Here is a 24,516-nt window from a genome sequence, read left to right on the forward strand (position 1 = left end):
CCATCGCTGAAGACGCACACGCTAAGTCTGGGCGCTCATCAGGGCCACGCTGCTGAGGCCTCAGGTGTGCACGGGCCTCATGTGGATGGCACGTCCTCACCGGGGCTTCGAGGAGTGTGTGCTGCCATGTGGGCCACCAACTGCCTCCCTCCCCTCAAGCCTCATGCCACTTGAATTTCAGGATCCAACGAGTGAAGCCAGTGTGACCATAGCTGTGACTACCCCGGAAGGGCCCCTCAGCACCGTGGAGGAGGAGGTGGAGGAGGCCAGTGGGGTCCCCACAGAGGGCTTGGCCCCCCTCGAACCCACAGTGGCCCCTGAGCACACAGGCACTGCTGTAAGTGTCCCTATAGGCTCCCAGGGCTCAGAGCAGACTTGGCCGCGCTCAGTGCTAGTTAGGGGAGTGGTCGTTGGAGAGGGCCAGGGTACTAGGGAAGGAGCATGGTGGCAAAGGATGGGCACATCTGGGATTTTATTCCCCTGCTACCTGGTTCCCAGCTGCGTCTAAGGAGAACTTTCTGGAACATGAGTGGTTGGGAGTTGGAAGGGTTGTGGCAGGGAGAAGGGCGGTGGGCATCCTGCCTCAGTGGGCGTCCCTGCTGCTTTGGACATGGGGCCGGCATGCCTGCAGGGAAGCGCCTGGGTGAGATCAGGGCCTGGTGAACGACATCACCTTGTCTCCTGCAGCAACATCACGGGGGTCAGGGAGGTGGGGCACGGGGCACTGGGCGTGCAGCACAGAAACTGACCGGAGTCGTCTGTTGGTTTTGCTTTCAGCATCCTGGTGGTGATGAAGACTCAGCAGCAGCCCCCACAGAGTCGCTCCTCTCCCCAACGAGGGCAGGGGAGCTGGGCCTGGCACCCCCGGAGGGGACTCCGCTCGCCATACCCACCGTGGCACCTGAGGGGGTGGTCACCCAGGTAAGCAGCCCAGAGACCCCAAGGCGAGGGAGGGTCCACTTTGGTTTTCAGGAGGACTGAGCCTGAGCATTTGAGGGTCCTCCAACCTGGAACACACAAGCTGCAGTCTATAGGGAAAGAGCAGGAGGGGGAAAATCTAAATTTGGGGACCCCCATTTGAGTAAGGATTTCCACCTGAGAAGCAGAGACTGTCATTGAGGCTCCCGTTGTGGAGTGTGTGCAGATGCATTCATGGTGTGTGTCTGTGTGTGTGTGTGTGTATGCATGTGTGTGCACATGTGTGTGCTTGTGTACACGGGTATTTATGTATGTGCAGATGTATAAGCAGAAATATATGTGTGTGCACATGTGTGTGCATGTGTATGCATGTATGTATGTGCATGTGTATGCAGGTGTGTGCATGCGAGTATGTGCACATGTGTGTGCAGTTGTGTGCTTATGTGTGCAGGTGTGTGAGTGAGTATGCAGGTGTGTGTGCACGCGTGTGCCTGCTTGAACCAAGGAGCTGGCTTACAGGTCTGGAGCTCATGCCTTACCTATGGGAGCCCTGTGTTCAATCCCAGTCACTGTATGATCTCCCCAACATCCCTGGGAGTGGCCTTCAAATTGAAATAAAATAAAGAGACAGTGTGCATGTGTGTGTGTGCGCATGTGTGTTGTGAGGGGAGGGTCTGCAGTTCCCTCAAGCACAAGTTTCTGGAATTCTGCATGGCAGCTCTGTGCTCAAGCGAACTTTTTGCCTGCTTTGGGCCTCTGTTTACTTGTGAGGTCCATCGAGGGAGCGTTTGCGAGCTCTGTCTCTGCGTGGAGATTCACCCCTTGGCACTGGAATTCCATCTTAGAAATAGGAGGCCCAATGCTGGCCCTTGGCGTGGGCTTGTGGGCATCAGGGAATAGCTCTTCTGATGTCGCTGCCTGGAACAGAAGCAGGCCACCAGACCCACATGCCCTCCCGGAGCTTTGGTCCTAGCACATGCTTGGCACAGAACTCCGAGGCAGAGGGGGAGAGTGGGGCCTCGGGACCCTGAAGGCTAATGGCTCAGGCTCTCCCAGAGGCCTGCTCTCTGCATCTGGATTTAGTGCTGTCCATCCATTTGGTCCCAACCTCGGGGCTGGAGAGAAGCAGGGTCTTGTTCCCAACCGAGCAAGGAAGCACCCTACTCACGGACAGTGGTTCAGCACCTGCTCATACTCACACCTCCACTCTCTTGGGGGTCGGGGAGAGGGAGACCAGGAGGGGGCAGATGCTGGAACCATGACATGCATCAGTGAGGCAGAGCTGGACTGCAGATCTCATGTCTTCAAGCTTCTCAGAAGGGCCCAAACCAGGATCCAAAAGGCCCTCCAGGAGAGCCCCGATGCTCAGTGCATTTGTGTCTGTGAAAGAAGTGGGGTGAGAGGGAGCTCCAGGCCGATGCTGGCTGCAGAGCTGAAGCCACGCTGAGCTCCCTCCTGAGAGCCAGAGATGCCCTGGTGCCCAGCCCAGCTTTCAGGAGACCCTGCAGGGCTGTGGGTGTGGAAGCCACCAAGTGAGCTAGAGGTGCTGCCTGTACACCATCCACATGTGGTAAACACCTAAACAGCCTTCTGCAGACCCCCTCCATATCTCTTCACAGTTACCCCAGGTGGCTCCAAGCAGTGCCTCTTGGCCATCACTTCTACCTTGAGCCATTTCTCCTTTTGCTATAATGTTTTTAAACTTTGGAAGTAAATAATAACAATAATAATAATGCACTGCAGCACTGTCCTCCCATTGTTCATCGATTTGCTCGAGCGGGCACCAGTAATGTCTCCATTGTGAGACTTGTTGTTTTTGTTTTTTTTCGCATATCGAATACGTCACAGGGAGCTTGCCAGGCTTTGCCGTGTGAGCGAGATACTCTCGGTAGCTTACTGGGCTCTCCAAGAGAGATGGAGGAATATAACCTGGGTCAGCCATGCAAGGCAAATGCCCTACCCGCTGTGCGATTGCTCCAGCCCAATAACAATAATAATTAATAATAATAAACAAAAGGACTTAGAATAATAACCCCCTTACCTATTCGTCACATTGAGTTGCTGTGCTAAAGATGGTTTGTCTGACACACCTGCTCTCACCAGCTTTAATTATTGTGAATATTTTTAGTCTTAATGTTTTTGATTATTGTGGGGGCCACGCCTGGCTGTGCCAGGTGCCCCTGCAGTTATCAGGGATGGGACCTGATAACGGTAAAGGCATGTGACCCATCACCTGAGCTGCTCCCCTGGTCCTTGGGCATCTATTCAGAAAGGAGATTTGCACATATGCGTGTATTTACTTGAAAATAGCTGCAGGGCAAGCACCTTACCTGCAATACCACCTCTCAAGGCCCAGGAATATATTCAGACAAATCCCAGACATTATTTAACCTGTAAACTCTTCCATCTGTATTGCAAATAGGTTGATCTAGGACCTTTGATTTTTCTTAGTCAGGGTCCCTATGCGTCTCACAAAACTAATAATGTCCCCTTTGTAATATTCCTCAGTACCCTCATAGTTAAGAAAGGGCCCTTTCTAAGTTGTTGGTTTGAATTTGGATCTAAACAAGGTCTCCACGTCACACTTGTGGATGTGTCTCTTATATCTCTATTAGCCTATGATTGTCTCTGTTTTCTTATCTTGTTTGGTTTTGGTGTGTGACAACTGTGGCCAACTGTCCTTAGAGCCTTTGTCTTTTCTGCAGCAGAAGTTGGTGCTCAGTGACCATGATGGGTTTGCTCCTTCTGGAGAGTTCTTTGTTGACCCATGTTCATGACTAAACAACTGCACATTGTTGACTAGAAACTGCTGTTCTAGAAACCAGTCCTCAAGGAGAAAGCCTGATGTGTGCAATGGTTTTGTGTATAAGGATGTTTATCCCAGTAGTGTCCATCAAAGAAAAACGTTCAGGTGGTTTAACTTTCCAACCCTTGGGGGGGGTAAACTGAGTCAAACTACTATCAACTACTGCCACAGGAGGCAGTGGCCCCCGAATAATCAATTTCTCAGGCGTGCAGGGCCAGGAGGAGAGGCTGAGTCCACTAGGTTTGGACATCAGGGTACCCGAAGGCCCTGGACCAGGGAGTTGTGGATGACTCAGCTGTGCATGTCCCCCGTCCATCTGGCGGTCCCCTCATGTGAATGGGAGCCAGGGTTCCACAGCCTCAGAGGGGATGGGGTGCTCCGTTTTGTCCTGGAAGACCAGAACTTTCTTCTGACCAGCCAAGAGCAGCAGTTGCCAACCAGGAAAGGGGTCAGAGGGAGGCAGTGTCCAGCCACCACTGACCCTCTTGTTCTCTTTAGGGTATACCTGAGGAGTGGCTTTCTGTGTCCCCTGAACCAACTGGAACTGCTGGAACCACGGTGAGTGCCCGGGCCTCACTTGTCACGAGACAGTCACACTGTGACAGAGCAATCACTCGTCAGAGGACAGGGTCCCTCATCTCAGGACAGGGTCCCTCATCACAGGGCAGGGTCCCTCCTCACAGGACAGGGTCCCTCCTCACGGGGCAGGGTCCCTTCTCACGGGGCAGGGTCCCTCCTCATCAGACAGGGTCCCTCCTCACGGGACAGAGTTCATCTTCATGGGACAGGGTCCCTTTTCACAGGGCACTGAAAAGAGACGGGGTCAGAAGGCTGGAAGGAAGGTTGGGAGAAGGTGGGGAGAGGTGGGGTGATCTGGATCTGGCTGGAAAGTTGAAGCCAAGTTGTGGGAATTCTTCTCTTTCCAGATGGGCACGGAGGTGGAGGGCTCTGGCCTGGCCTGGAGCTCTGGCCTGGGCTCTGGCTCTGGCGACCTGGTGGGCAGCGAGGACCTGCTTCGGGTGAGTGGTGTCCGGGACTGTCTCCGCACTGGGCCTGGAGGGCGGGTCGGTACAGAGCCGGGACCAGAACCAAACCCAACCAGGCCTCTGAGATGTTGCAGTCGTGGCGGCTGACGGTGGGTGAGCTCAGGGGTTCAGTTGGACTTTTCTCTCAGTTTTTGTATCCGCATTTTCCACTTTGGTCATGTTTTTGGAAGAAGGTCACTCCCAATGATGCTTGGGCACCACCAGGTGGGACCCACAAACCCCAGAAGAAAGTGTTAAAGTAGCAGGTGATCTGAGAGATATCTCGTTAATCTAAAAACTAAGCAAGCCAAACACATCTAAATTCTGATGCACTTGGGGGTTTGTGTGTAACAAACATTTTGGAGAAAAACCTGATAGAAGGGACTCAGGAAGACCAGGGTGCAAAACCCTGCCCTTCGACCAGTGAGCTGTGTGCGTGTGTTGTGTGTGTGTGTGTGTGTGTGTGTGTGTGTGCGTGTAGCGAGTCCCTTTCCCTGTGTGGTGGGTGTTCACTGTCTGCTCCCCAGCTGTTGTAGAAATGGCGGGCATGAGCTCAGTGTACATCCATCCCCCGCTCTGCTGGTTCTGAGCAGAATAACTGTCTTTTTTTTTAGGGTCCTCCAGGCCCCCCTGGCCCACCTGGCCCACCTGGAATACCAGGAAAACCCGGAGCTGATGTTTTCATGGGACCGCCAGGATCTCCTGGGGAGGATGGTGCTGACGGCGAGCCAGGGCCCCCGGTGAGGTCTTGGCTCCTTGTCATGGTTCTAGTGGGGGGGGGGGCAGAGCATAAACCCCAGAACCGAGGCGCCCCTGAGAACAAATCGTCCCCTTCTATAAGCAGAAGCTCTCGTCCGAGTCCAGGGTACTATTCAGCCCTGCACTTGCGACCTCTTTCTGCTCAACAAGAGCGTCCAGAGGCCCCCAGGGGCCCATCAGCCAGCCTTCTCCCGAACCACTCCCCAGCGCAGAGAGGGGATCCCTGCGCGCAGAGGGCCCTCGGCACACGTGCCAGCCATGCTGGCCAGGCTGCAGCTGGGGCTGACCCTCTGCCCTGGCCCCTCCAGCCTCAGCCACAGGCTCCTCTGGGTCTGCACCTCCTCTTCCACAAGGGGGTGAGGGTGTTGTGTGTGGTTAGGGTCGGGGATGTCAGGGCTGATGGTCACTTTATGCTCCCCAGGGCCCCAAGGGACAGCCTGGACCTGATGGAGAAGCCGGCCTTCTTGGCATGAAAGGGGAGAAGGTAGGAGCGGGGTGGAAGGGTCCTGGCCTCCGGGCCACTCCTCTGGACATTGTTTCTTTGAGGCTAGCTCTCCTCAAGCCCCAGACCTCTCTGCTGGCTGTGTCCACTAGGGGGCTCCGGTGCCCAGGCCCGGCTCAGTGTCTGTCTGCCACCTTTCTTTCTTTCTTTCTTTCTTTCTTTCTTTCTTTCTTTCTTTCTTATTAATTTTGAGTGAACTATAAAGTTACAAAGATATTCATGATTGAGTTTCAGGCATCTAATATTCCAACACCAACCCCTCCACCAGTGTTCCCAGTTTCCCTCCTGCCTCGAGCCTGCCTCTATGGCAGGCACATTTCCCGTCTGCGATTATTCCCTTCCCTAACTTATCCCCCACTACCCCTGCCCCAGTGGTAGGCTTCCCACCGAAGAGGAAAGGGGGGAGAACGTTCCTTCCCCTCCTGCTGGCCTGCACTCTTCCTTCACTATCCTGGCATCTCTAATGCCCACCCTCCAGTCCCCACCCCAGCCTCAGTCTTGCCCCTAGTCATGTAACACCCTCAGGCTACACTCCCACCCCCACCCCAGCCCCATCTCCCAGCACACCCTTCTGAGGCCTCCTGGGAATGTTCTGGATGTGCCCTTCCTCCCTGTCCCCTGGCCTTTGCACCTGCTTTTTGTCTCGGATGTCTGTTCCCATTTCTCCCCTCAGTGCTCTGACCCAGGTGCTCCTCCTGATATTGAGGAGCGGCAGGAGGTCCCCTCCTTCTTCCACTTCCATCAGCACCACAGCATTTATTCTCCTGAGCACCCCCCTCCCACTTCATCAAGGACACTGAGACCCCTTAGCTCTCTTCGTCTGTGCTCCCCACCCCATCTCACCCCATGCCGCTGGGGCCGGAGCCATAGCACAGGGGGCAATGCATTTGCCTTGCACCCGGCTGACCTGGGCTTGATCCCTACCAGCACCCCGTTTGGTCCCCTGAGCACCTCCAGGATTGATCCCTGAGTGCAGAGCCAGCCAGGGGTTAAGTCTTGAGCACCGCCAGGTGTGGCCCCCAAACAAACAAAAATAAACCACCCCACATTGTCAAAGCAAGAGCATTTCTCTGGCTCTGCACCTCACAGACATCAGGGTCCTGCTGGCCACCCATGCAGAAGTGAGGGTCCTCCCCCCCCCCCCCCCAACACACACCCTATGCCTTTCCAGGCTCTCAACTGGGAGGAGAGAATGGCCAGGTCCTCAGCAGGGTGGGGCACTTGGGAAAGGCAAACCTCCTTCTGGGGCCAGGGTGTAGGCAGGCGTTGGATGGGGCTTGGAGGTGGGAGGGTCTTTTCCCCCCGAGACAGGAGCATCCAAGCTGGGGGAAGTCAGGGGAAGTGCCGATGTCCTAAGCCCCACCACTGTCCTCTGAGCTGAATTTCCCGTTTCTGGAGTTCTCGGGTGTGCTCATTATCATTGGAACAGTCCCTCGCATCTGTGCAAAGCTCGTTTCTCAGAAGGAGAAGCCCTTGCCGGGCTTTCCTGTGCTCCTCTGACACGCCTGACTCTTTCCTAAGAAATTATATTTTGCAGGAAGCGTCACAGACTTGTCCTTGTCTTCCTGTTCTTTTTACCAGCTTTGCCTGAGCGCCCCCATGTCTCCTCCCCCCCCCCCCCCCGCCCCGCACACACCCACCCGTCTGGCACCTAAAAATACTCACACCCACCTCTGCACACAAACGCGCACGCAGGCGCACTGTGCAGCTAGCTGCCCGGGGATCAGCCGTTCGGGAGCAGCAGGCTGGCCCGGGGGAATGGGGACAGAGAAATCACACCCTTCCCCTCAGAAAACTGGCTGAGAATTCAAGTTGTGGCACTGTGTGCTTAGGGTGCTTTGTGGTCAAATGAAAGGAGAGGCTCTTGAAAGACTTGGAAATTTGTTTGGGGAGAGCTGAAGAAAAAAAAAAAAACTTACCCGTGACATTTACTTAAAAACAAAACCAAATCAGTAAAGGAGCATGGACTCACATAAACCAGGGATAGCATGCTGAAGAGACGCCCCAGAATCAGGCTGTGGCACTTCAGAGCAGCCACGGATAGATGTGATCCTGGCATCCCTGACTACCACCGTTGTCCAGCTTACATCTCTCAGTGACACAAGTCCTGCCTGGGCATTGCCCTCCATGGCTGGCTGGCTGTTGAGAAGGATCTTCCCTCCTGCTGTGACAATCAGTCTCTCTCCTCACTACAGGGCACGGAGATCCCTCTCAGCTAAAGTGGGGACTTCCCCCCACCCCCCGAAAGAGGATCTGGTCCGGTTCATCTAGTTGGGAAAAATATTAGTCATTTGTGAGATTGTCCTCAAAATGTAAATGATCTTTGAGAATTTGTTAGCGGCAGGGTGGGTGGGGCGGGGGGAGGAATTGGAGTGGGGTGGGGTGAGGAGTTGGTGCAAAAAGGCTTTGCATGCAGAATCCTGAGGTTTAATGATCCCCAGCTCTTCATGGTCTACTCAACTGTGCCAAGAGAGTCTCCCAAGCAATGAAGGGCATACCGCACCCCACGCCACCCCTGCCAAAAAAAAAAATGGTCAGAACTATAGTACAGTGGGTAGGGCGTTTGCTTTGCATCCTGCTGACCCAGGTTCAATTGCTAGCATCCCATATGATCCCCCAAGCCCACCAGGAGTGATCCCTGAGCTCAAAGCCAGGAGTAAGTCCTGAGCACCACCAGGCTAAAAAAAAAAAGGCAACAACAACCAAAGATACATAAAATTGGACATTGCATATGTGAGACCCTGTGTTCCAAACCTGGCACTGACAGCAGCAATAAAATACCAAACTTATTAATTCTATACTTCATTTGATAGAAGTATTTATTTTTGGGGGGGTCACACCTGGTGATGCTTAGGAGTTACTTCTGGCTTTTCACTCAGGAATTACTAATGGCAGTGCTCAGGGGACCATATGGGAGGCTGGGAATTGAACCCAGGTTGGCCACATGCAAGGTAAACACCCTACCTGCTGTGCTATTGCTCCAGCCCCTAGAAGTATTCTTGATTCATGTTCCCCAACGTATGATGAGTAGTTAACTCTGAGGTCTTTGTGGACTATGAAGGACTAGGCAAAGAACTAGCTTGCTTTTCCAGCTATTTAGAAGCTTCCGGAAAGGGTGTTAAGGGTTTGCTGGAGACCAGCCTCCAAAAAAAAAAAAAAAAAACCCAAAAACTTTTTTCTGTTTTTTTGTTGTATTTTCTTGTTCTCCTGAGGACACTCCTGGTGCTGCTTTGAGGGGGCAGCTCCTGATCTGGTGCTCAGAGAACCATGCAGTGCTGGGGCTCAACCCAGGGCTCCCACATGCCAAGCATTTGTGCTATCTCTCTCACACCCTCCTTCTTGTTCTTAGTACCGCAGATCCACCATCCGTTCTTCAGCTCACATGTGGAGTTAACTGCTGTCCTGGTTTCCCCTTCACAATCTGAATTGCACGTGTTATTCTTGCATTCATCAGCCCCAAGAACTTGATTCAGGCTCATCCTTGACCGGAGTCCCAAAGGGCCAGAGCGACAAAGGAATCTGCAGAATCGCTCAGCCCACTGGTTTCCTAACCGTGTCCTGGCAGCACACTGGAATTTGGGAGGGACTCCAGGCTGCTGGGAGGAAGAACAGACCATTCCTCTTGGGTGTTTTACATTCGTTTTGAAAGATAAAGGTCACACATGAGCACATTTTTCATTGCACCACGTGTCCTCTTGCTTTTTTCCTTGGGATGTGTTCTTTAATCATATATTCGCCAGTATCAGGGGGTCTGAGGATATCAATCTTTCCAAGGCCTTGAATACTTAAACAATGTCTTTGCTTTACTCTCCTGGTTGCTTAAAGAATCTGGGTCAGTAGATTTGTTTAGAAGCTAGATCAAGGCCCTTGTCCCGGGCGTTTGAAGGTGATCTCTGCCAGAAACCCAGGCTGCCCATGTAAGTCGGAGAGCGCTGAGCTTTGTGTCTTTGAAGGCCACCTAGCTCGTCTCTTTGAAAGATTTCAGAATTTCTTTTTTTGTTGTTGTTGTTTTGAAATTCTCCTTTATCATAAATGGATGTTGATCCTTTCCCAAATCACCCTTCTCTGTCTCTTAAGGGCCCATTTTTAAAGTGTGTGTGTGTGTGTGTGTGTGTGTGTGTGTGAGTGCACTCAGATGCATTTGATTTTATTTTTACTTAATAGCAACTTATACTATGTGGTGGCCCTAAACTGCAATATTTATGGTTAATTCACATAATTATATAGTTTATTAAAAATAGCATGACTGAGTATTCAAATGTGATAAATCCTAAACAGATTTTCACTTGCTTTTCAAGACTGTCCCTTTTAAAAAAAAATTGGATATGGATAGATAGCTTCAAGGGCTCATGTTCATGCTTCGCCTGTAGGCCTGGGTTCTGTCCCACTAATACAGTTTGCAGAGCATGTGTGGGACTCCTTTTTTTTTATAGGTAGGGAGAAGAGAGAGCTATTTGAGAGACTGAGTTTTCAGAAATGTTCCACTCTCATTTCTTCAAAACTGTTCTGTCTCTATTCCTTTTCCCCTTCCGCCACTCCCCACACCCAGATGTTGGAACTCCTGATCCTTTGTGCCTCTGTTTCGTCATTCTTCTCAGGCCTGCATCCTCAGATGACTCTCTGGAAAACGCCGAGCTGGTTCCCATAGAATTCTCTTCCTTGTGTGTCGATTAGAGTTTTCTCTAGGGTTCTTCCGCCCACCGTTCCATGGTTTCATTCCCTAGCTCTGGTTCCTTTCCATCACCGTTTCCCTTTCACCAGACCTTACTTTTGCTCTTACTCTTTGCCGGTAGTAGCCTCTGTTTGGGACCCGAGAGTCTAGGTCAGCTGCCAAGAACCCCTGGCCGACCATGCCCTCTCTCCCCTCGTGAGGCACCCATAGCCGCCACTGCCCCGTCTTCTTCTCCTCGGTGCCATGCCTCGGCTGCTGCTGTCTCTACTGTGCTTCCAAGACTGCACCCTCTCTGGAGTTTTGGTCTCTGCATTTGTGCAGATGTGGGGGTGGGCAGCGGCTGCTGGAGACACCAGCATGCTTCGGGAAGGGAATGGGAGGAAAAGCATCAGGGGAGCATCATGTGCATGTGGGGTGCTCTCAACCCTGCAGGGTTCCCCAGCTCCCCGGGGCTGGGTGCTGCCCGTTGTACGACCAGACACCTCTGACTGTCCTTGTGAGTGTCAGCAAGAGGAGGCAGATGGGTAGGGCTTCAGGTTCTCCTAGTCAAAAAAAAAAAAAAAACTAGAGGGAGGAGGTGCCTTAAGAGAACTGGGGGCTCCTCCCAGCAGTTCTCAGCCCACCAGGCTGACAGCCCACCAGGCTGAGTGTCCAGGGAGGCACTGTTGGGGGTTACCCCAGCCTGCCCGGCAGTACTCAAAGGCCTTCAGGACTGTACCCAGAGATGCTTAGGAGACCAAGTGGTGCCAGGCACGGGACTCCGGCCAGCCACATGCCAGGCAGGCATGTGCCTCACCCCTGCCCAGTTTGTCCAGAATTTCAGCCGCCTTGCCGGCGGCCAACCAGCAGCCCCGTGCTTGTCCCCACCTGCCCGGAACTCACAGCAGGGGCCTTACTGTAGGAGTTCCATCTGCTCCCCCGGAGCCCCGGGCCCCCCCCCAGGGTGGACATGCAGTCTACTTGTGTGGGCCCCTCCACACTCCAGTTCAGGCCTCACTCAGCCTTCTTTTCTCTTTTGCTGTTTATCAAGAGAACCTGGCATCTTCCACACTGACCTGGGAGTTGGGTCGAGTTCTCAAAGCCTCTCCCTTGGGTCTGAGTACTGGGGTGGGTGGGGGGGTTGGGGAGTCGCTGTGCCCCTAACTGCCCTCAGTGGGGGGGGGGGGGGTGACCTGGCAGCAACACTGGCCTTCGCAGCATCTGTCTCTGGTTGCCTTTAACTTCCTTTGCTCCGGGGGAGGTCAGTGCTGAGCAGATGGCTGACCCCGGTGGTCACAGGCCTTCAGCATGATTCCTAGGACCTGCCGGGGGGGTGGGGGGGGGGGGCATCCGTGCAGGCATGGGAGCTGGATGAAGGTCCCTTCCAGACTCTGGTCCTGGACCCCGAATCTCTGCCAGGCTCACTAACCCACCTTTCCCCTCCCCAGGGAGCAAGAGGGCCTGACGGCTCCGTGGGAGAAAAGGTAAAAACCAGGGAGTGAGCTTTCCCCTCCTTCCTTCTGGGGGGTGGGTCTGAGGAGGGCAGGGGACACCCCCAGGAAGGGAGCGAGGCTCCCAGTCCGGCCTGTTCTAATTTATGCTGAGAGCCATTTCTGACCCCGTGCGTTGGGGCAGGGAGGCTCAGCCGTCCGTCCTCTTCTTTCCAGGGTGACCCCGGCAGCAGAGGCTTACCAGGGCTCCCCGGGAAGGATGGAGAAGTGGGCACTCCTGGGGTCACGGGCCCCCCAGGGCCACCTGGCCCTCCGGGCCCCGGATGCACCGTGGGACTTGAATTTGAGGTACAGTCCCCCTTTCGCTGGCTAGAGGGCTACGAAGGACCAGTGGAGCGAACCCCACCTGGGTGATGTCATGCCCACTGAGCCTCACTTCCAGCCCTGACTCCCGCAGAGGCTCGGGCATTCCCCCAAACACTCCTTCTTCTTTCTTCCCTAGGATATAGAAGGTTCTGGAAACCTCGAGCTACAGGGTGAACCCAGACTCTGCGGACCCACGGCTGCGAGTGTAGGCTGACGTCTGGGCATTCAGGGGAGGCTGCGGGTCTGAGGGAGAGGTCGGAGGTGGGGAGCCTTGTGTCCCACCCCCTAGTTACTGCCCCTCACTCTGCTCTGACCCTCTGACTAGAGGTGGGCTGATCTGGGGCCTCCCTTGAAGAGCTCGTTTTTTTTTTTTTGTTTTGTTTTTTGTTTTGCTTTTTGGGTCACATCCGGTGATGGTCAAGGCTTACTCCTGGCTCATGCACTCAGGAATTCTTCCTGGTGGTGCTCGGGGGACCATACGGGTTGCTGGGAATCAAACCCATGTCGGCTGCGTGCAAGGCAAATGCCCTACCTGCTGTGCTATCACTCCAGCCCCCGAAGAGCCGTTTTTTTTTTTTTTTCAGGAGAGGCACGATCGTTTTGAACACATTGTGTGGAAAACTGTCTCCTCTCTCCCTCTTTCTTCTCTCTCTGTCTCTTCCGTTCCTCCTTCTTCCTCTTTCTCTTCGTCATCTATTTCCCTCTATCCCCGTCTCTTCCTCTCTTCCCTTCTTTCTCCCCTTCTCTCCCTCTTTCTTCTTCTCTTTCCCTCTCTTTCCCTCTCTTCCTCTCTCTCTCCCTCTTCCCTCTTCCCTCTTCCCTCTTCCTCTCTCTCTTTGCCTCTCTCTGTCTCCCTCTCTTCCCCTCTTTCTCCCCTTCTCTCCCTCTCTTTACCTCTCTTTCTCTCTCTCTTTCCCCCTCTTTCTTTCTCTGCCCCTTCTGTCCCTCTGCCCCTCTCTTCCTCTCTCCCTCTTTCTCTCTCTCTTTCCCTCTCTCTGTTCCCTCTCTGCCTCTTTCTCTCCCTCTCTGCCCCCTCTCTCCCTGTCTCTGATCATCCTCTCTCCCTCCCCCCCCCCCATCTCTCCCCTTACAATCTAACTCTTGTATGAAGAGCCAGAGTTTGATTCTAACTCACGCCTGGTCGTGTTGCAGAGCGCCCCTCTCTGGACGAGTCCCTTCCACCTGCATACTAGATTGCCCCCTACCCCTGTGGTCCACTCTTGCTTTGGTGCCCCCCCCCAGACACCCTTAAGTCCCTCCCCCCATCTGTGCTGTGCAGCTTGGCAGTCAGCAGCACAGCCATCACCCAGGCCTAGGTGGATGCGGGGTCTCTGGGATTAGGGTCCAAGGACACAGATACTCACAGAGAGATGGCTTCAGTGCCCAGCTCTCTGCGGGCTGCTTCTGGCCCTGGGAGGCATGTTTGCCCCTCACCCTTTGATTCTGCTCTGGGGCTTGAGGGGTCGACCATGTGCCCTGCGTGTGTGAGATCCCGGGTTCTGCCCCTGTGCCCACGGCCCCCACAGACACAAAAGTGGCAGAGGGGAGGCCGGCGGGAGAGTGAGCCAAGAGAACGGAAGGTAACAAGACCCTTTGCGTTTGCCTTGCCAGAGTCTCAAAGGAGAGAAGGGAGACCGTGGACCCAAGGTGAGGCTCAGATCTTGGGGGGGGGGGCAGGGCATGGGGGTTGGGGGCTGGACACCCTAGCCTGGCCCATGAGCACCGTCCGGGAACAAGAGTCTTTCTGCTTTCTCTGCCTGCCTCAGGGTGACCGAGGGAAGGACGGCACCGGCACCATGGGGCCCCCAGGACCCCGGGGACTGCCTGGACGCATCGAGATTGTACCTATGGTGAGCACTGCAGGGCAGGGGAGAAGAGGGCGGCTCCAGTACAGGGGCCTCGGGGCTGCGGGTGCTGCGGAGGCCTGGGCTGGCCCCTGGCCTTGGCCTTTTCCACTGCCCCCTCCCCTCCCCGCCCCCCCCCCCCCCCCTCCGCCTGCTGCCTCTGCTCTCTCCATGGTCCTGCTGGTGCTCTCTGCTGACTGGCAGCATTGGGGGTGGAATGCCACAGAGCAGCCCGAGCACATGAGGGGTCTGGTGTCTGGGGAAAGGCCCCCATGGTGGTGGCAGCTTCCTCTGCAGGCCTAGGGGCCTGAGAGAACACAGCGGGGAGGGTGCTGGCCTCGCACGCAGCCAACCCAGGTTCAATCCCCCGCAGTCCACTGAGCCCTGCCAGGAGCGATCCCTGAGCGCAGAGCCAGGAGTCAGCCCTGAGCCTTGCTGCATGTGGCCCTAACACAGAAACCACACACACACACACACACACACACGCACGCACGCACGCACGCACGCACATACACACTAAGACCCAGGGCCCTGTGCACTGAATTGGGGACTAGATACTTCTGGTGTTACTTTCCAGTACTAAAAAGTAGAATAATTTCTGAAAGAATATAGGCTTGATTTTTCTCCAAGGCCAATTGGAAGACAGACCCCAAAGCAGAACCCAGCTCTTGAGGTAGCAGACCCCCAGATGCGCCTCCTGTTTGCTGGGGTGCTCCCTAGAGGAAGCCCACCCTAGGGAAGGAGAGGGGGCCCTGCACCAATCATGACTGTGGGTTCCCAAACCGACTCTCAGACGGTTGCCAGTCCCTTCCAGGAGGGAAGCAAGCAGTAGAGAGAAGCCCAGGCTCCCAGCAGATGCATTCCTTAGCTAAAGGAAATCTCTAGCAGGGGGTGGCAGTGAGGAAACCCCTTTCTCTGAGCCTCCTCTTCAGGGAAGGTTGGCGAGGTGGGATTTTTGCCCTCATCAGCAGATCCTGCAGCCTGGGTCCACCATGCCTCGATCACCATGCTGTGCTGGCTATAGGCAGGAGAGAATTAATGTGACTCCTCCTGAGGTGCTCTATAGGGCCATTGTACTCCCAGCACCTAGGACCGCATTGTCTTCCTGGTGGCTGTCACTCTCTATTGATTCTGTGTTCAGAAGCGCCAGGACATACACTGCAGGACCCAGTCTCATCTTCTCCCCCAGCCCCACCCCCACCCCTGTGAAGTCAGGCTGTCACAGGTAAAGAATGTAATTAGAAGAACCTGGGAGAAAAGTCAGTTTGGGATGAGAGAAATCCAGGCAGACTTTCTAGAGGAGATTTCCCCCAAGTAAGGACTTTATCTGCTGAGAAGGTGAGAAAGATTTTACAAGGTAGGCGTCGAGGACAGGGGACTCTTGAATTTAGGCGGTAAACCAAACACAGACTAGAAGAACATGGCTATGTCGAGGCATGAAGAGCTGACAGGCCTGGGGGAGGGTGGAGACAGGTAGAAACCCACCTGAGGACATCACTTTTGTGGACAGTGATGGAAGTCTGAGTAAAGTGATGTGTACAGTAGAAGTCCGATGAAAGGTCTTAAAGGGCTGCATGGAGGATGAGCAGGGAAAATTAAATGTCCCATTTAAAAAGTGCCCAGTGAGCTAAGAAGGACCTCCCCTGCTTCTGGCCGAGTTCGCCGGTCTGACCCGTAGGTGGCTGTTCTGGAGTCTTCAGATGGGACACGCATGTACCCATAGCTGGCAGGCACTCAGGAATGATCTTTGTGCTGGGTGGCTATGGAAGAAAGGAAATGGGCCAGGGTGGAGCAATAGTCCAGCTGGAAGGGTGCTTGCTTTGCTCCCCACTGACCTGAGTTCAATCCCCAGCATCCTGTATGGTTCCCCAAGCACTGCCAGGAGTGATCCCTGCGCGCAGAGCCAGGAGTCAGCCCTGAGCATCACCAGGTGTGGTCCCAAAAAAACACAAAAGAAAAGAAAATGGAAGCTTGATACACACAACCCAATGCCCCTGACAGAGAACAAGCGCATGAATGAATCCACACGGGGACTCCGTGCTCAGCGCACTCTCTCTCCCTCTCTGGCTGGCTCGCTCACCCACTCTCACCCCCACTCCCTTCACCGCGTAGCTTGGAGAAGGCTTTTCTAGAGGAAGGCAGCCAGGCAGCGCAGGGCTGTTAAGTGAGAGGGCGGGAGAGGAGTGTGGCTGGTTCAGTCTGCCCAGATGATGCTGCCATGCGGGAGGATGACGGTTCAAGCTTCGCTGCTGGGTTGCACACACCCCAGCCTCGTTCTCATGGTCTGATGTGTCTCTCTTCAGCCTTTGGTCAACATCACCCACGGACTCACGAATCTCTCAGACATTCCGGAGCTGGCCGGCCCTCAGGTTGTATCCATAGCCCCTGTTTGAAACCAGTCGTGCTGGTATGGCTGCGGGACTAGAGAGCTGGAGAGAGAGAGAGAGAGAGAGAGAGAGAGAGAGAGAGAGAGAGAGAGAGAGAGAGAGAGAAGAGCTGTGTGTTTCCGAGAGGCCACGTGCCATCGCAGGGTAGTTTTCAGATGCAGGGGAAGCCTCTGGCCCCGTGCGTCAGCAGGATGGAAGCCAGGGGCTGGGATGCGTGGAGGGTGGCGTGGTGACTGGAGGCACCTCTCTGGCAAGCACAAAGGCATCTGCAGATGCCTAGATAATTCTGGTAGTCTCAGAGTCTGTAAAAACCCTGGTAAGGGTAAAAAAAAAAAAAGAAAAGAAAAGAAAAATGCACAAACAGTCTAGAAATTGGAGACTCATCAGTTACCAGCCTGTGGACATCCCTGTAGGGCCTGCTTTCATGTGCAGAATCTCATATCCCAGAACAGAAGGAGCCCTGGAGGTCCTTTCCTTGTGCTGATGGGGAAACAGGTGCACAAGGAAGGGGACCAGCTTTCAAACCCCTTGACCGAGGTAGAGAGCACACAGATGCTGTGCTAGCCAGGACAGAGGCAGGCCTTGACACTGAGGAACCAGTGCAGTGAATCCCTGCTGGGTTCTCTGGCACCCTGGGAAGAGCAGCGCACTCAGGTCTCAGCACCTGGAGTGTGTGTAAGCTCCCCCCACCACCTCACCCCCGCCCAGGGCTCTCAGACCCCTGTAGGATGCTTCCTTGCAGCTTCTGAGGGTAGAGAGATGCGAAGCTGCCAGCTGCTGTCCTCCGAGGGAGAGGACATGGGCTAGAGTGCAGGGTATTGACCACTGTGCACCGTCCTCATCCCAGGGATACACACCCCTACCCCAGGCCACCTTCAGTGTCTGCAAATGCCCAGAGCACGCCTAGATCTCTTCCACAGAGTCACTTCTATTGGAGGGTCCTTGTCCTCCTGAGTCTCCTCTGACCCCCCACACAGTGACATCAGCAACTCAAAAATTCTCTCTCTAAAAAAAAAAGAGTCCTCTTTCCTTGCTTGCTCCTTGAATCATCCAAAGTGCCCCCAGGAATCACACCCTAAGGAGCTAACACCAAATTCATCGAGAGAAGTAGCTCTCCCCAAACTATTGGAGGTATTGGGTGTTGGATGGGTTGAATGGCAAGTCAACCCCAGTGGCCTCTGATCTGCGTCCCTCCACCCTGAGTGCCCTGCCTTCCAGTCCGACCCATCCAGACCCTTGAGGGGTTTTGGCCCTGGGGGTTGGGATATGGTGAGGGGTGTTCAGGCTTTTCCTGTTCAGAGGCAGTGGTCCCCATGAGGACCCGCATCCTGGTCATCACCACCATTTCTCCCCTCTTTGTGAAGACAGCATGTGGGGAACTTGGTAGCCAGCTCTTTGCCTGCAGTCATGGGGCCAGACCCTGCTGCCTGCCCAGCCACCTGGGCTCAGGTTGGCCTGCCCAAAGAGTCAGCTCCCTCCCCTATGTCCTGGCCTCAAATGCTGGGCTGGGCCTTTTCCCATCCTTGCTCCCACTTGGGGGGGGGGGGGGGGAAGGGGCGGGGGAGAAGTGACCTAACTTGCCCCCTGCCAGCCCCTTATTTGGTCTCAGGTATCTGTGCAGGTCCCTCTGGGGTCTTCCCTGAAGCCCCTGAAGTAGATCCAAGCCCTGCTATGAGAATCCACAGCTTGGCTCAGCCTCTGGAAGCGGGAGAGGGCTGGCCCATGGGCGGGTCGCAGTTCTCCGTGGCTTCTGACCCACTGCTTTGTTTTTGCATGTCACAGGGACCCGAGGGCGTGCCTGGACTGCCGGGATTTCCAGTAAGTACGACAGCGGTCTCCTCTCTTGGGGCCCCGTCCCTTCTCCATGCACCTGCCCCTCCTTGTTTTGCAGGATTGCTCCAGGCTCTCAGTGCTCAGGAGTCACTCCCAGTGATACTCAGGGGAGAAGTGCCAAGGATCAAGCCTGGGTCTCTAGAAGGGCAGAGTGATAGTACAGTGGGGAGGGTGTTTGCCTTCCACATCCCCGGCAGCCCATATGGTCCCCCGAGCACCGCCAGGAGTAATTCCTGAGTGCAGAGCCAGGAGTAACCCCTGAGCATTGCTGGGTGTGACCCTCAAAGAGGAAACAAAAAAAAAAGCCTGGGTCTCTGGTGTGGAGCGTGTCTCAGCCCTGTGGTCTGTTCTCTCTGGCCCAAGCCTTCCCGCCTGTACGCCTGTGGGGCATCTGTTCCTCCCCTGCCCTGTCCCTTGTGATTGTTCGACGGTTGGCTCGTGCAGGGTGGGCCTCCACCAGGGCCAAGCATTGCTGGGCCTGTGCCCAGAGACTTCTGTGTGCAAGTGAATGCCTCAGGCCTTTCAAATTCATGCAGTGCAGCTGTGCCGGGAGAGAGCCCAAAGAGGTGGTGTGAGGTGGTGTGCCAGGCCCAGCACCCCAGCTCAGCCCGCAGAGCTCAGTTGGGATGGCCCTGGGTTGGGACCACTCCCCCTTGCACTGCTGGGCCCAGGCAGCGCTGCGAGTTGAGCCAGAGCACTGAGTTCTCAAACACATGAGGCCCAATGAGCATTGCTGAGAGTGGCCCCCGGAGCCCCTGAGTGTTGTTAGGGAGTCCCCCTGCTCCACAGATAGCCCAAGGAGATAGCATTGTAGAGGGGACAGCCTGGCGTCATGGTGAGGGAGAAGGAACGGGTGTCTAACCATCCACCCTCTGTGGACACGCCTCTCAGGCCTGCTCCTGGGCGGTGAAGGTGCATTTCTGGGTGCTGAAGCCCAGGGTCTTTTTCAGTGTGAGTCTGCACGGCCGGTTGGGAGGGTGGGTGCCCACACCTGCTTCTAGGAGGAATAAAGGACAGTAGGACACAAGTGGTTCACGTTTGTCCACCATTAAGGACAAACCTTGATATCCACCATTGTGACACCATCCTTACAGTCATGTCTCAGCTTTTGAAGTTTTCTGAAAGCATCGTAGTCCAATGGTGACTCTGAAAATGCTTCTGGGCTGGAGTGATAGTGCAGCAGGTAGGGCTCTTGCCTTGCAGGCGGCCAACCCAAGTGTGATCCCTGATATCCTGTAGGTTTCCCCAGGGCCCCGCCAAGAGTCATTCCTGAGGGGCTGGAGCAATAGCACAGCGGGTAGGGTGTTTGCCTTGTACGCGGCCGACCCAGGTTCGATTCCCAGCATCCCATATGATCCCCCGAGCACCGCCAGGAGGGATTCCTGAGTGCATGAACCAGGAGTAACTCCTGTGCATTGCTGGGTATGACCCAAAAAAAAAAGAGAGAGAGAAAAAAAAAGAGTCATTCCTGAGTGTAGAGCCAGGAGTAACCCCTGAGCTTCACCAAATCAAAACAATGCCCCCCAAAACAAAACAATCCTCATGGGCTGGGCTAAAAAGCAGGGGCAGGGGTGGAGGTTGGGAGTCTCCTGGGCAGGGGGAAAGCAGAGACCACAGCTCAAGCTCCAGCCCCTCCTGAGCTGCAGTCAGTGGGGGCACATCTTCCCGCAAAGTCCCCTCTATATGGCCTATGCTCCCTGGGAAGCCCCACATCTCAGAAGAGCCTTTGGGCCCACTGAGGGGACGAAGTAAGGCTGGGACCCTCCATAGATACACTGTATTTACTGGGCTGGTATTTGCAGGGGCGGGGGTTGTGAAGAAGGAGAGAGCAGCAAGATTCTCACTGCAGAAGATAATCAAAAGATGCAAAAACTTCCCCTCTCATGGGGAAATCACCCTTCGACCCAGAAGACAAGAGAGGACCTTGTGAAAAGCTAAATTGCAATCAAGTGTTGAAACTCCTGCAGGGGGCAGGAGGGATGATTGCGGGGAGTGGGGGCAGATGTCAGGCTATAGGAGTACTTGTCGATGATACTCAGTGAATGTCAGGGCTCAGACTTCTGACCCAGTATGAGGAATTTGGTGCTGCAAGAAGGGGCTGGAAGGGCTTTCCTGCCAGGGAGAACAGCAAGGACAGAAGCTCAGAGACCTTGGGGAGCCGTGAAAGGTGGCAGGTCGTGGGAGGAGAAATAGAAGCTGAGGGTGGAGGCTGGCTGCAATGACTGGTAGGTGCCAAGCACGCCTTGAGCTCTGTCTTTCTGGGTAGCCAGCAGGGTGAGAGTTGGCTTCTGCCTACCAAGGGCATGGCCTACTCTTTTCCCTTCTCGGGAAGAAATACTTGGTTTCGGTTAAAGCATTTTTAGTCTTCCCTAACAGTAAAGTGCTCTCCAATGGTTTCTTCCAGGGCCCTAGAGGACCGAAGGGTGACACTGGCGTGCCTGGATTTCCAGGGCTTAAAGGAGATCAGGTGAGAGGAAGCCTCATGGCTTCGATAGGCTTGTGCTCCAGAATGGGCTGACCTGCAAATGGACTGAAAGTGACCCTTCCCTTTTCTTTAAACTTGAAATAGAATTCACCTGCCATAAAATCCATCTTATTAAATGACAAGCCCTTGTGATTTTCCATATAGTGGCAAGGTTGGACACGAGTCACAACCAGCACCTTCTAGAACATTTTCCTTGGCAGAAATGGGCTCTGTGCTTCCCCGAGGGTCATTCATTAGCGTTTTGAGGTTCATCCAAATGGGTAGGAACATTGGTTTTCTTCCTAGCTTGGAAAGGGGATCCACAGCCACACACCCTGGCATGCTGTTGTCCCATGAACTGTGCATGGTCTGGCTGTCGTGGGCCCCCAGGTTGGCATATGAGTTCTCTGCAGGCAGCCTCTTTTCCATCCCTTCAATCCTGAGCCCTGGGCCCAGGACATAAAGACCCTTGAAACCCTTGTCCAATGAGAGGAGATGTAACTTAGGAACGCAGTGACTTCTCCTGGTTCGACACTGAAGGTTGAGGCATTCTGCAGCTGGTTGATACTCTTGGTCTGAAAAGTTTGCCATATACACAAAGCCTCTGGAGCACTTCCCAAGGATGCCCAGAGGACTGGGCAGAGGGGTCTAACTTTGGCACATGGTGGGTGGGGAGAACACTGTCTTGGGAGGCGTCATTGCTTTTATAAGTCTACAGAAATAAGGTAGGGACAGGGTCGCCCGTAACTCAGGAGAAGGCCAGGTTGGGTGAGAGCAGCTCTCGCTTTACACACCCTTGACTCTGTGGCAAGATCAGAAGGATGTTTCTGGAACGGATCCCCTGCCACCTTCACAACCGGGTCGGGTGCCTGGGCAGCTGCTCCGGCCGTGACAGCTAACGTGCTCTCTCTCTCGCTCTGCCTCTAACGCCTCTGCGCTTGCTCCTTCTTACTGCTGGCCTGCGCAGGACTGTGCCTCTCCTCGCCAGCTGAGCGGTAAGAGCCCAGGACCAGGGGGCGCTGGGGGAGGGAGAGAAGAGACTGTTCTGCTCGCTTTGGCTCTGCCACCCTGGCACCGCTGGCCTCGTTCCTTTGCGAGCTCTAGACCAGCCCCACTGGGACCAGCAGTGGGGTTTGGGACCAAGGCAGCAGGTGAGACCCTCCTCTACCTGGACTTTTCTCCCAACCCCAGACAGTGGCCAGCTCTGTGGAGGACAGGATGGAGGCGGGTGCTGCCTCTTTGCCACTCACCTTGTCCCTGCCCCCAGTAGCTCAGGGGGACTTTTTCTGAATAGTGGAGGGTTTGCATGGAAAGCTGGATTTTGGAAGCAAAGCTCCACATGGGACACAAGGATGCAGCCCCACCCACTGTGTTGAGCAAGACCTTCTCTGTTTGTGGCTTCATTTTTCTTGCCCAGTTTTCAACATCTTGGGGGTGGGAACGGGTCTCATGTGAAGTCAGGCAAGCTAAGCCACCAGATGTGTCAGGAGCCTGCTTGAAGCCAGAGAGGGCAGAGACCTACCTGGGGGCTGGCTCGCTGGGGGTTTGGGGATGCATGACTTGGCAAGCTCAGGAGCAGCATGCAGGAGCCCAGTGAACCCAGTGATGGTGTGTGGGAGAGACCCTTGCTCCTTCCTGAGAGGCTGTTGGAATGTTCTAGCCAGAGGTCGTGTCAGACTGAATTGGGGGGGTGGGGGAAAGAGACTCTCCCTCTGACTGTAGGACAGAGAGGGTTGGGATCCCAACTTTACCTCTGGATTCTCCACATCACAGGGCGAGAAGGGCGAGCCTGGCGCCATCCTGACGGGGGAAGTCCCACTGGAGAGGCTGAGGGGAGAAAAGGTAAGGGTGTTCGCAGGCCCTGGGGAGCACACGTCTGTCTGTGCCATAAGTGGTGGACCTCTGAGTGACAACCCTTATCTCCCCTATCTCCTATCCAGGGTGAACCCGGAGTGCACGGATCCCCCGGACCAATGGTGAGTCCACTCAGGCAGGGTCGGAAGCTTTTCCCACACTGGCTCACAGTTTGATTGTGACATGACATGCAAATTGCAACAGTGAGGAAGACATGGCATATTATGTGTGTGGGTGTTTCTGTCTGTGTGTGTGTGTGTGTGTGTGTGTGTGTTTGTTTCTGTGTGTGTGTAGCTGGATCAAAATTATCAGGGTTGGAGCGATAGCACAACGGGTAGGGCGTTTGCCTTGCACTTGGCCAATGGGGTTCAATTCCCAGCATCCCATATGGTCCCCCATACACTGCCAGGACTAATTCCTGAGTGCATGATCCAGGAGTAACCCCTGTCCATTGCTGGGTGTGACCCCCAAAAAATCTCAGTCATTTAGCACAGATGTCTCAGTGTTCACTCTTGAAAGTACACGGCTCTTAGTTGGACATCACTCCTCTCCACGCAGGGACTGCCTCCTGCCCACTGCCATCTTGCACATTCAAGGTCATGTTGGTATCGGCCGGCAGTGCAGGTGGAGATGGGGATACAAAAAGGCCAGGGAATATGATGAACATCACTTCTAGGACATTCCACTGAGCAGAACTAAGAGAGCAGGTTGCAAAATGTGGTTGTGTTGTATTGTGTTGTGTATGCAGAGAACTGGATGTGGAGTGAGCTATTATAGCACAGTTCTGGCTCAGGGGGTCCCTCAGAGGGACCACACATATTTCTCTCTGGATTTCTGGCTCCTGGTCCAGGATCACTGCTCTTGGGCTCCAGTGAGACCATGAGACTGTGCTCTTCTCTAAGGGTTTTTTTTTCCCCCGCCTGACTTAGGAAGGGATGTGCTGGTGCCTTTTGCCTTTCTGAGCTGGGATATCGTAATTATTGGGCAACAGGATAGCTTGGAAACTACCGGTTCTCTCTAAGAAAGTCAACCCCAGAACAGGACCTCTGAGTCTGGGACTTTCAAGAGATCTGGGAGCCAGACCAGGGATAGTTGCTGAGGGATAGTTGGGAGCAAGGTAGAACCAAATTATGATTATCAGCCAGGCTGTCTCGAGGGATGGAGGGGTGTTCTTTGTGGAGTATAGGAAGCCCTGGAACAGGACTCTGGGGCTGAGATCCAAATTCTGAGTTGGACTGGCCCTGACAACCTGGCTGATGAGGACAGAGTCCCTGAGCACTCTCCCATTGGCCCTGGTGGCCTAGGGGGCTGGTGAAGAGTCAGACTTGGGGCAGAGCCTTGGTGGGTTTTGGCAGGGCAGGGGCTGGGCGAAAACTGCTGCTGGAAGCTGGGACATGCATGCCCAGCAGGTGTGCACCTCCTGGCTGCTCCTCACCCACCTTCCTCCTGCCCACCAAGGCCCCTCCAAGGCTAATCTTTCTCTATTCTCCTGTTGGTTTTGCCTTTAGGGACCCAAAGGACCACCAGGACACAAAGGAGAATTTGGCCTCCCTGGACGCCCTGTAGGTGTGGGGGTCCCTGAGAGGGGAGGTGAGAGGAGACAGGGTGGGTTTGACCGAGGGCCTATGGGTGCGGTATACTAAGGCATCTATGCCT

The 24,516-nt window shown here is 54.7% G+C and overlaps 1 protein-coding gene across 1 annotated transcript in view; it reads left to right on the forward strand.

Annotated features, from left to right (window-relative positions):
- The window catches only part of COL15A1 (collagen type XV alpha 1 chain), a 97,083-nt gene that overhangs the window by 46,555 nt on the left and 26,012 nt on the right, over positions 1 to 24,516 (forward strand). Inside the window, exons 9-25 of the mRNA XM_056117135.1 lie at positions 182 to 337; positions 778 to 921; positions 4,223 to 4,282; positions 4,651 to 4,743; positions 5,364 to 5,489; positions 5,930 to 5,992; positions 12,110 to 12,145; positions 12,329 to 12,460; positions 12,615 to 12,683; positions 14,090 to 14,125; positions 14,245 to 14,328; positions 16,626 to 16,691; positions 18,492 to 18,527; positions 20,947 to 21,009; positions 22,780 to 22,848; positions 22,947 to 22,982; positions 24,369 to 24,422. Coding sequence (XP_055973110.1) covers positions 182 to 337; positions 778 to 921; positions 4,223 to 4,282; positions 4,651 to 4,743; positions 5,364 to 5,489; positions 5,930 to 5,992; positions 12,110 to 12,145; positions 12,329 to 12,460; positions 12,615 to 12,683; positions 14,090 to 14,125; positions 14,245 to 14,328; positions 16,626 to 16,691; positions 18,492 to 18,527; positions 20,947 to 21,009; positions 22,780 to 22,848; positions 22,947 to 22,982; positions 24,369 to 24,422 — 1,323 coding nt within the window. The remainder of the gene's footprint in view (positions 1 to 181; positions 338 to 777; positions 922 to 4,222; positions 4,283 to 4,650; positions 4,744 to 5,363; positions 5,490 to 5,929; positions 5,993 to 12,109; positions 12,146 to 12,328; positions 12,461 to 12,614; positions 12,684 to 14,089; positions 14,126 to 14,244; positions 14,329 to 16,625; positions 16,692 to 18,491; positions 18,528 to 20,946; positions 21,010 to 22,779; positions 22,849 to 22,946; positions 22,983 to 24,368; positions 24,423 to 24,516) is intronic.

The sequence above is a fragment of the Sorex fumeus genome, unplaced genomic scaffold (genome assembly GCF_029834395.1).
Source record: "Sorex fumeus unplaced genomic scaffold, SorFum_2.1 ptg000034l, whole genome shotgun sequence".
Taxonomy (NCBI): Eukaryota; Metazoa; Chordata; class Mammalia; order Eulipotyphla; family Soricidae; genus Sorex; species Sorex fumeus.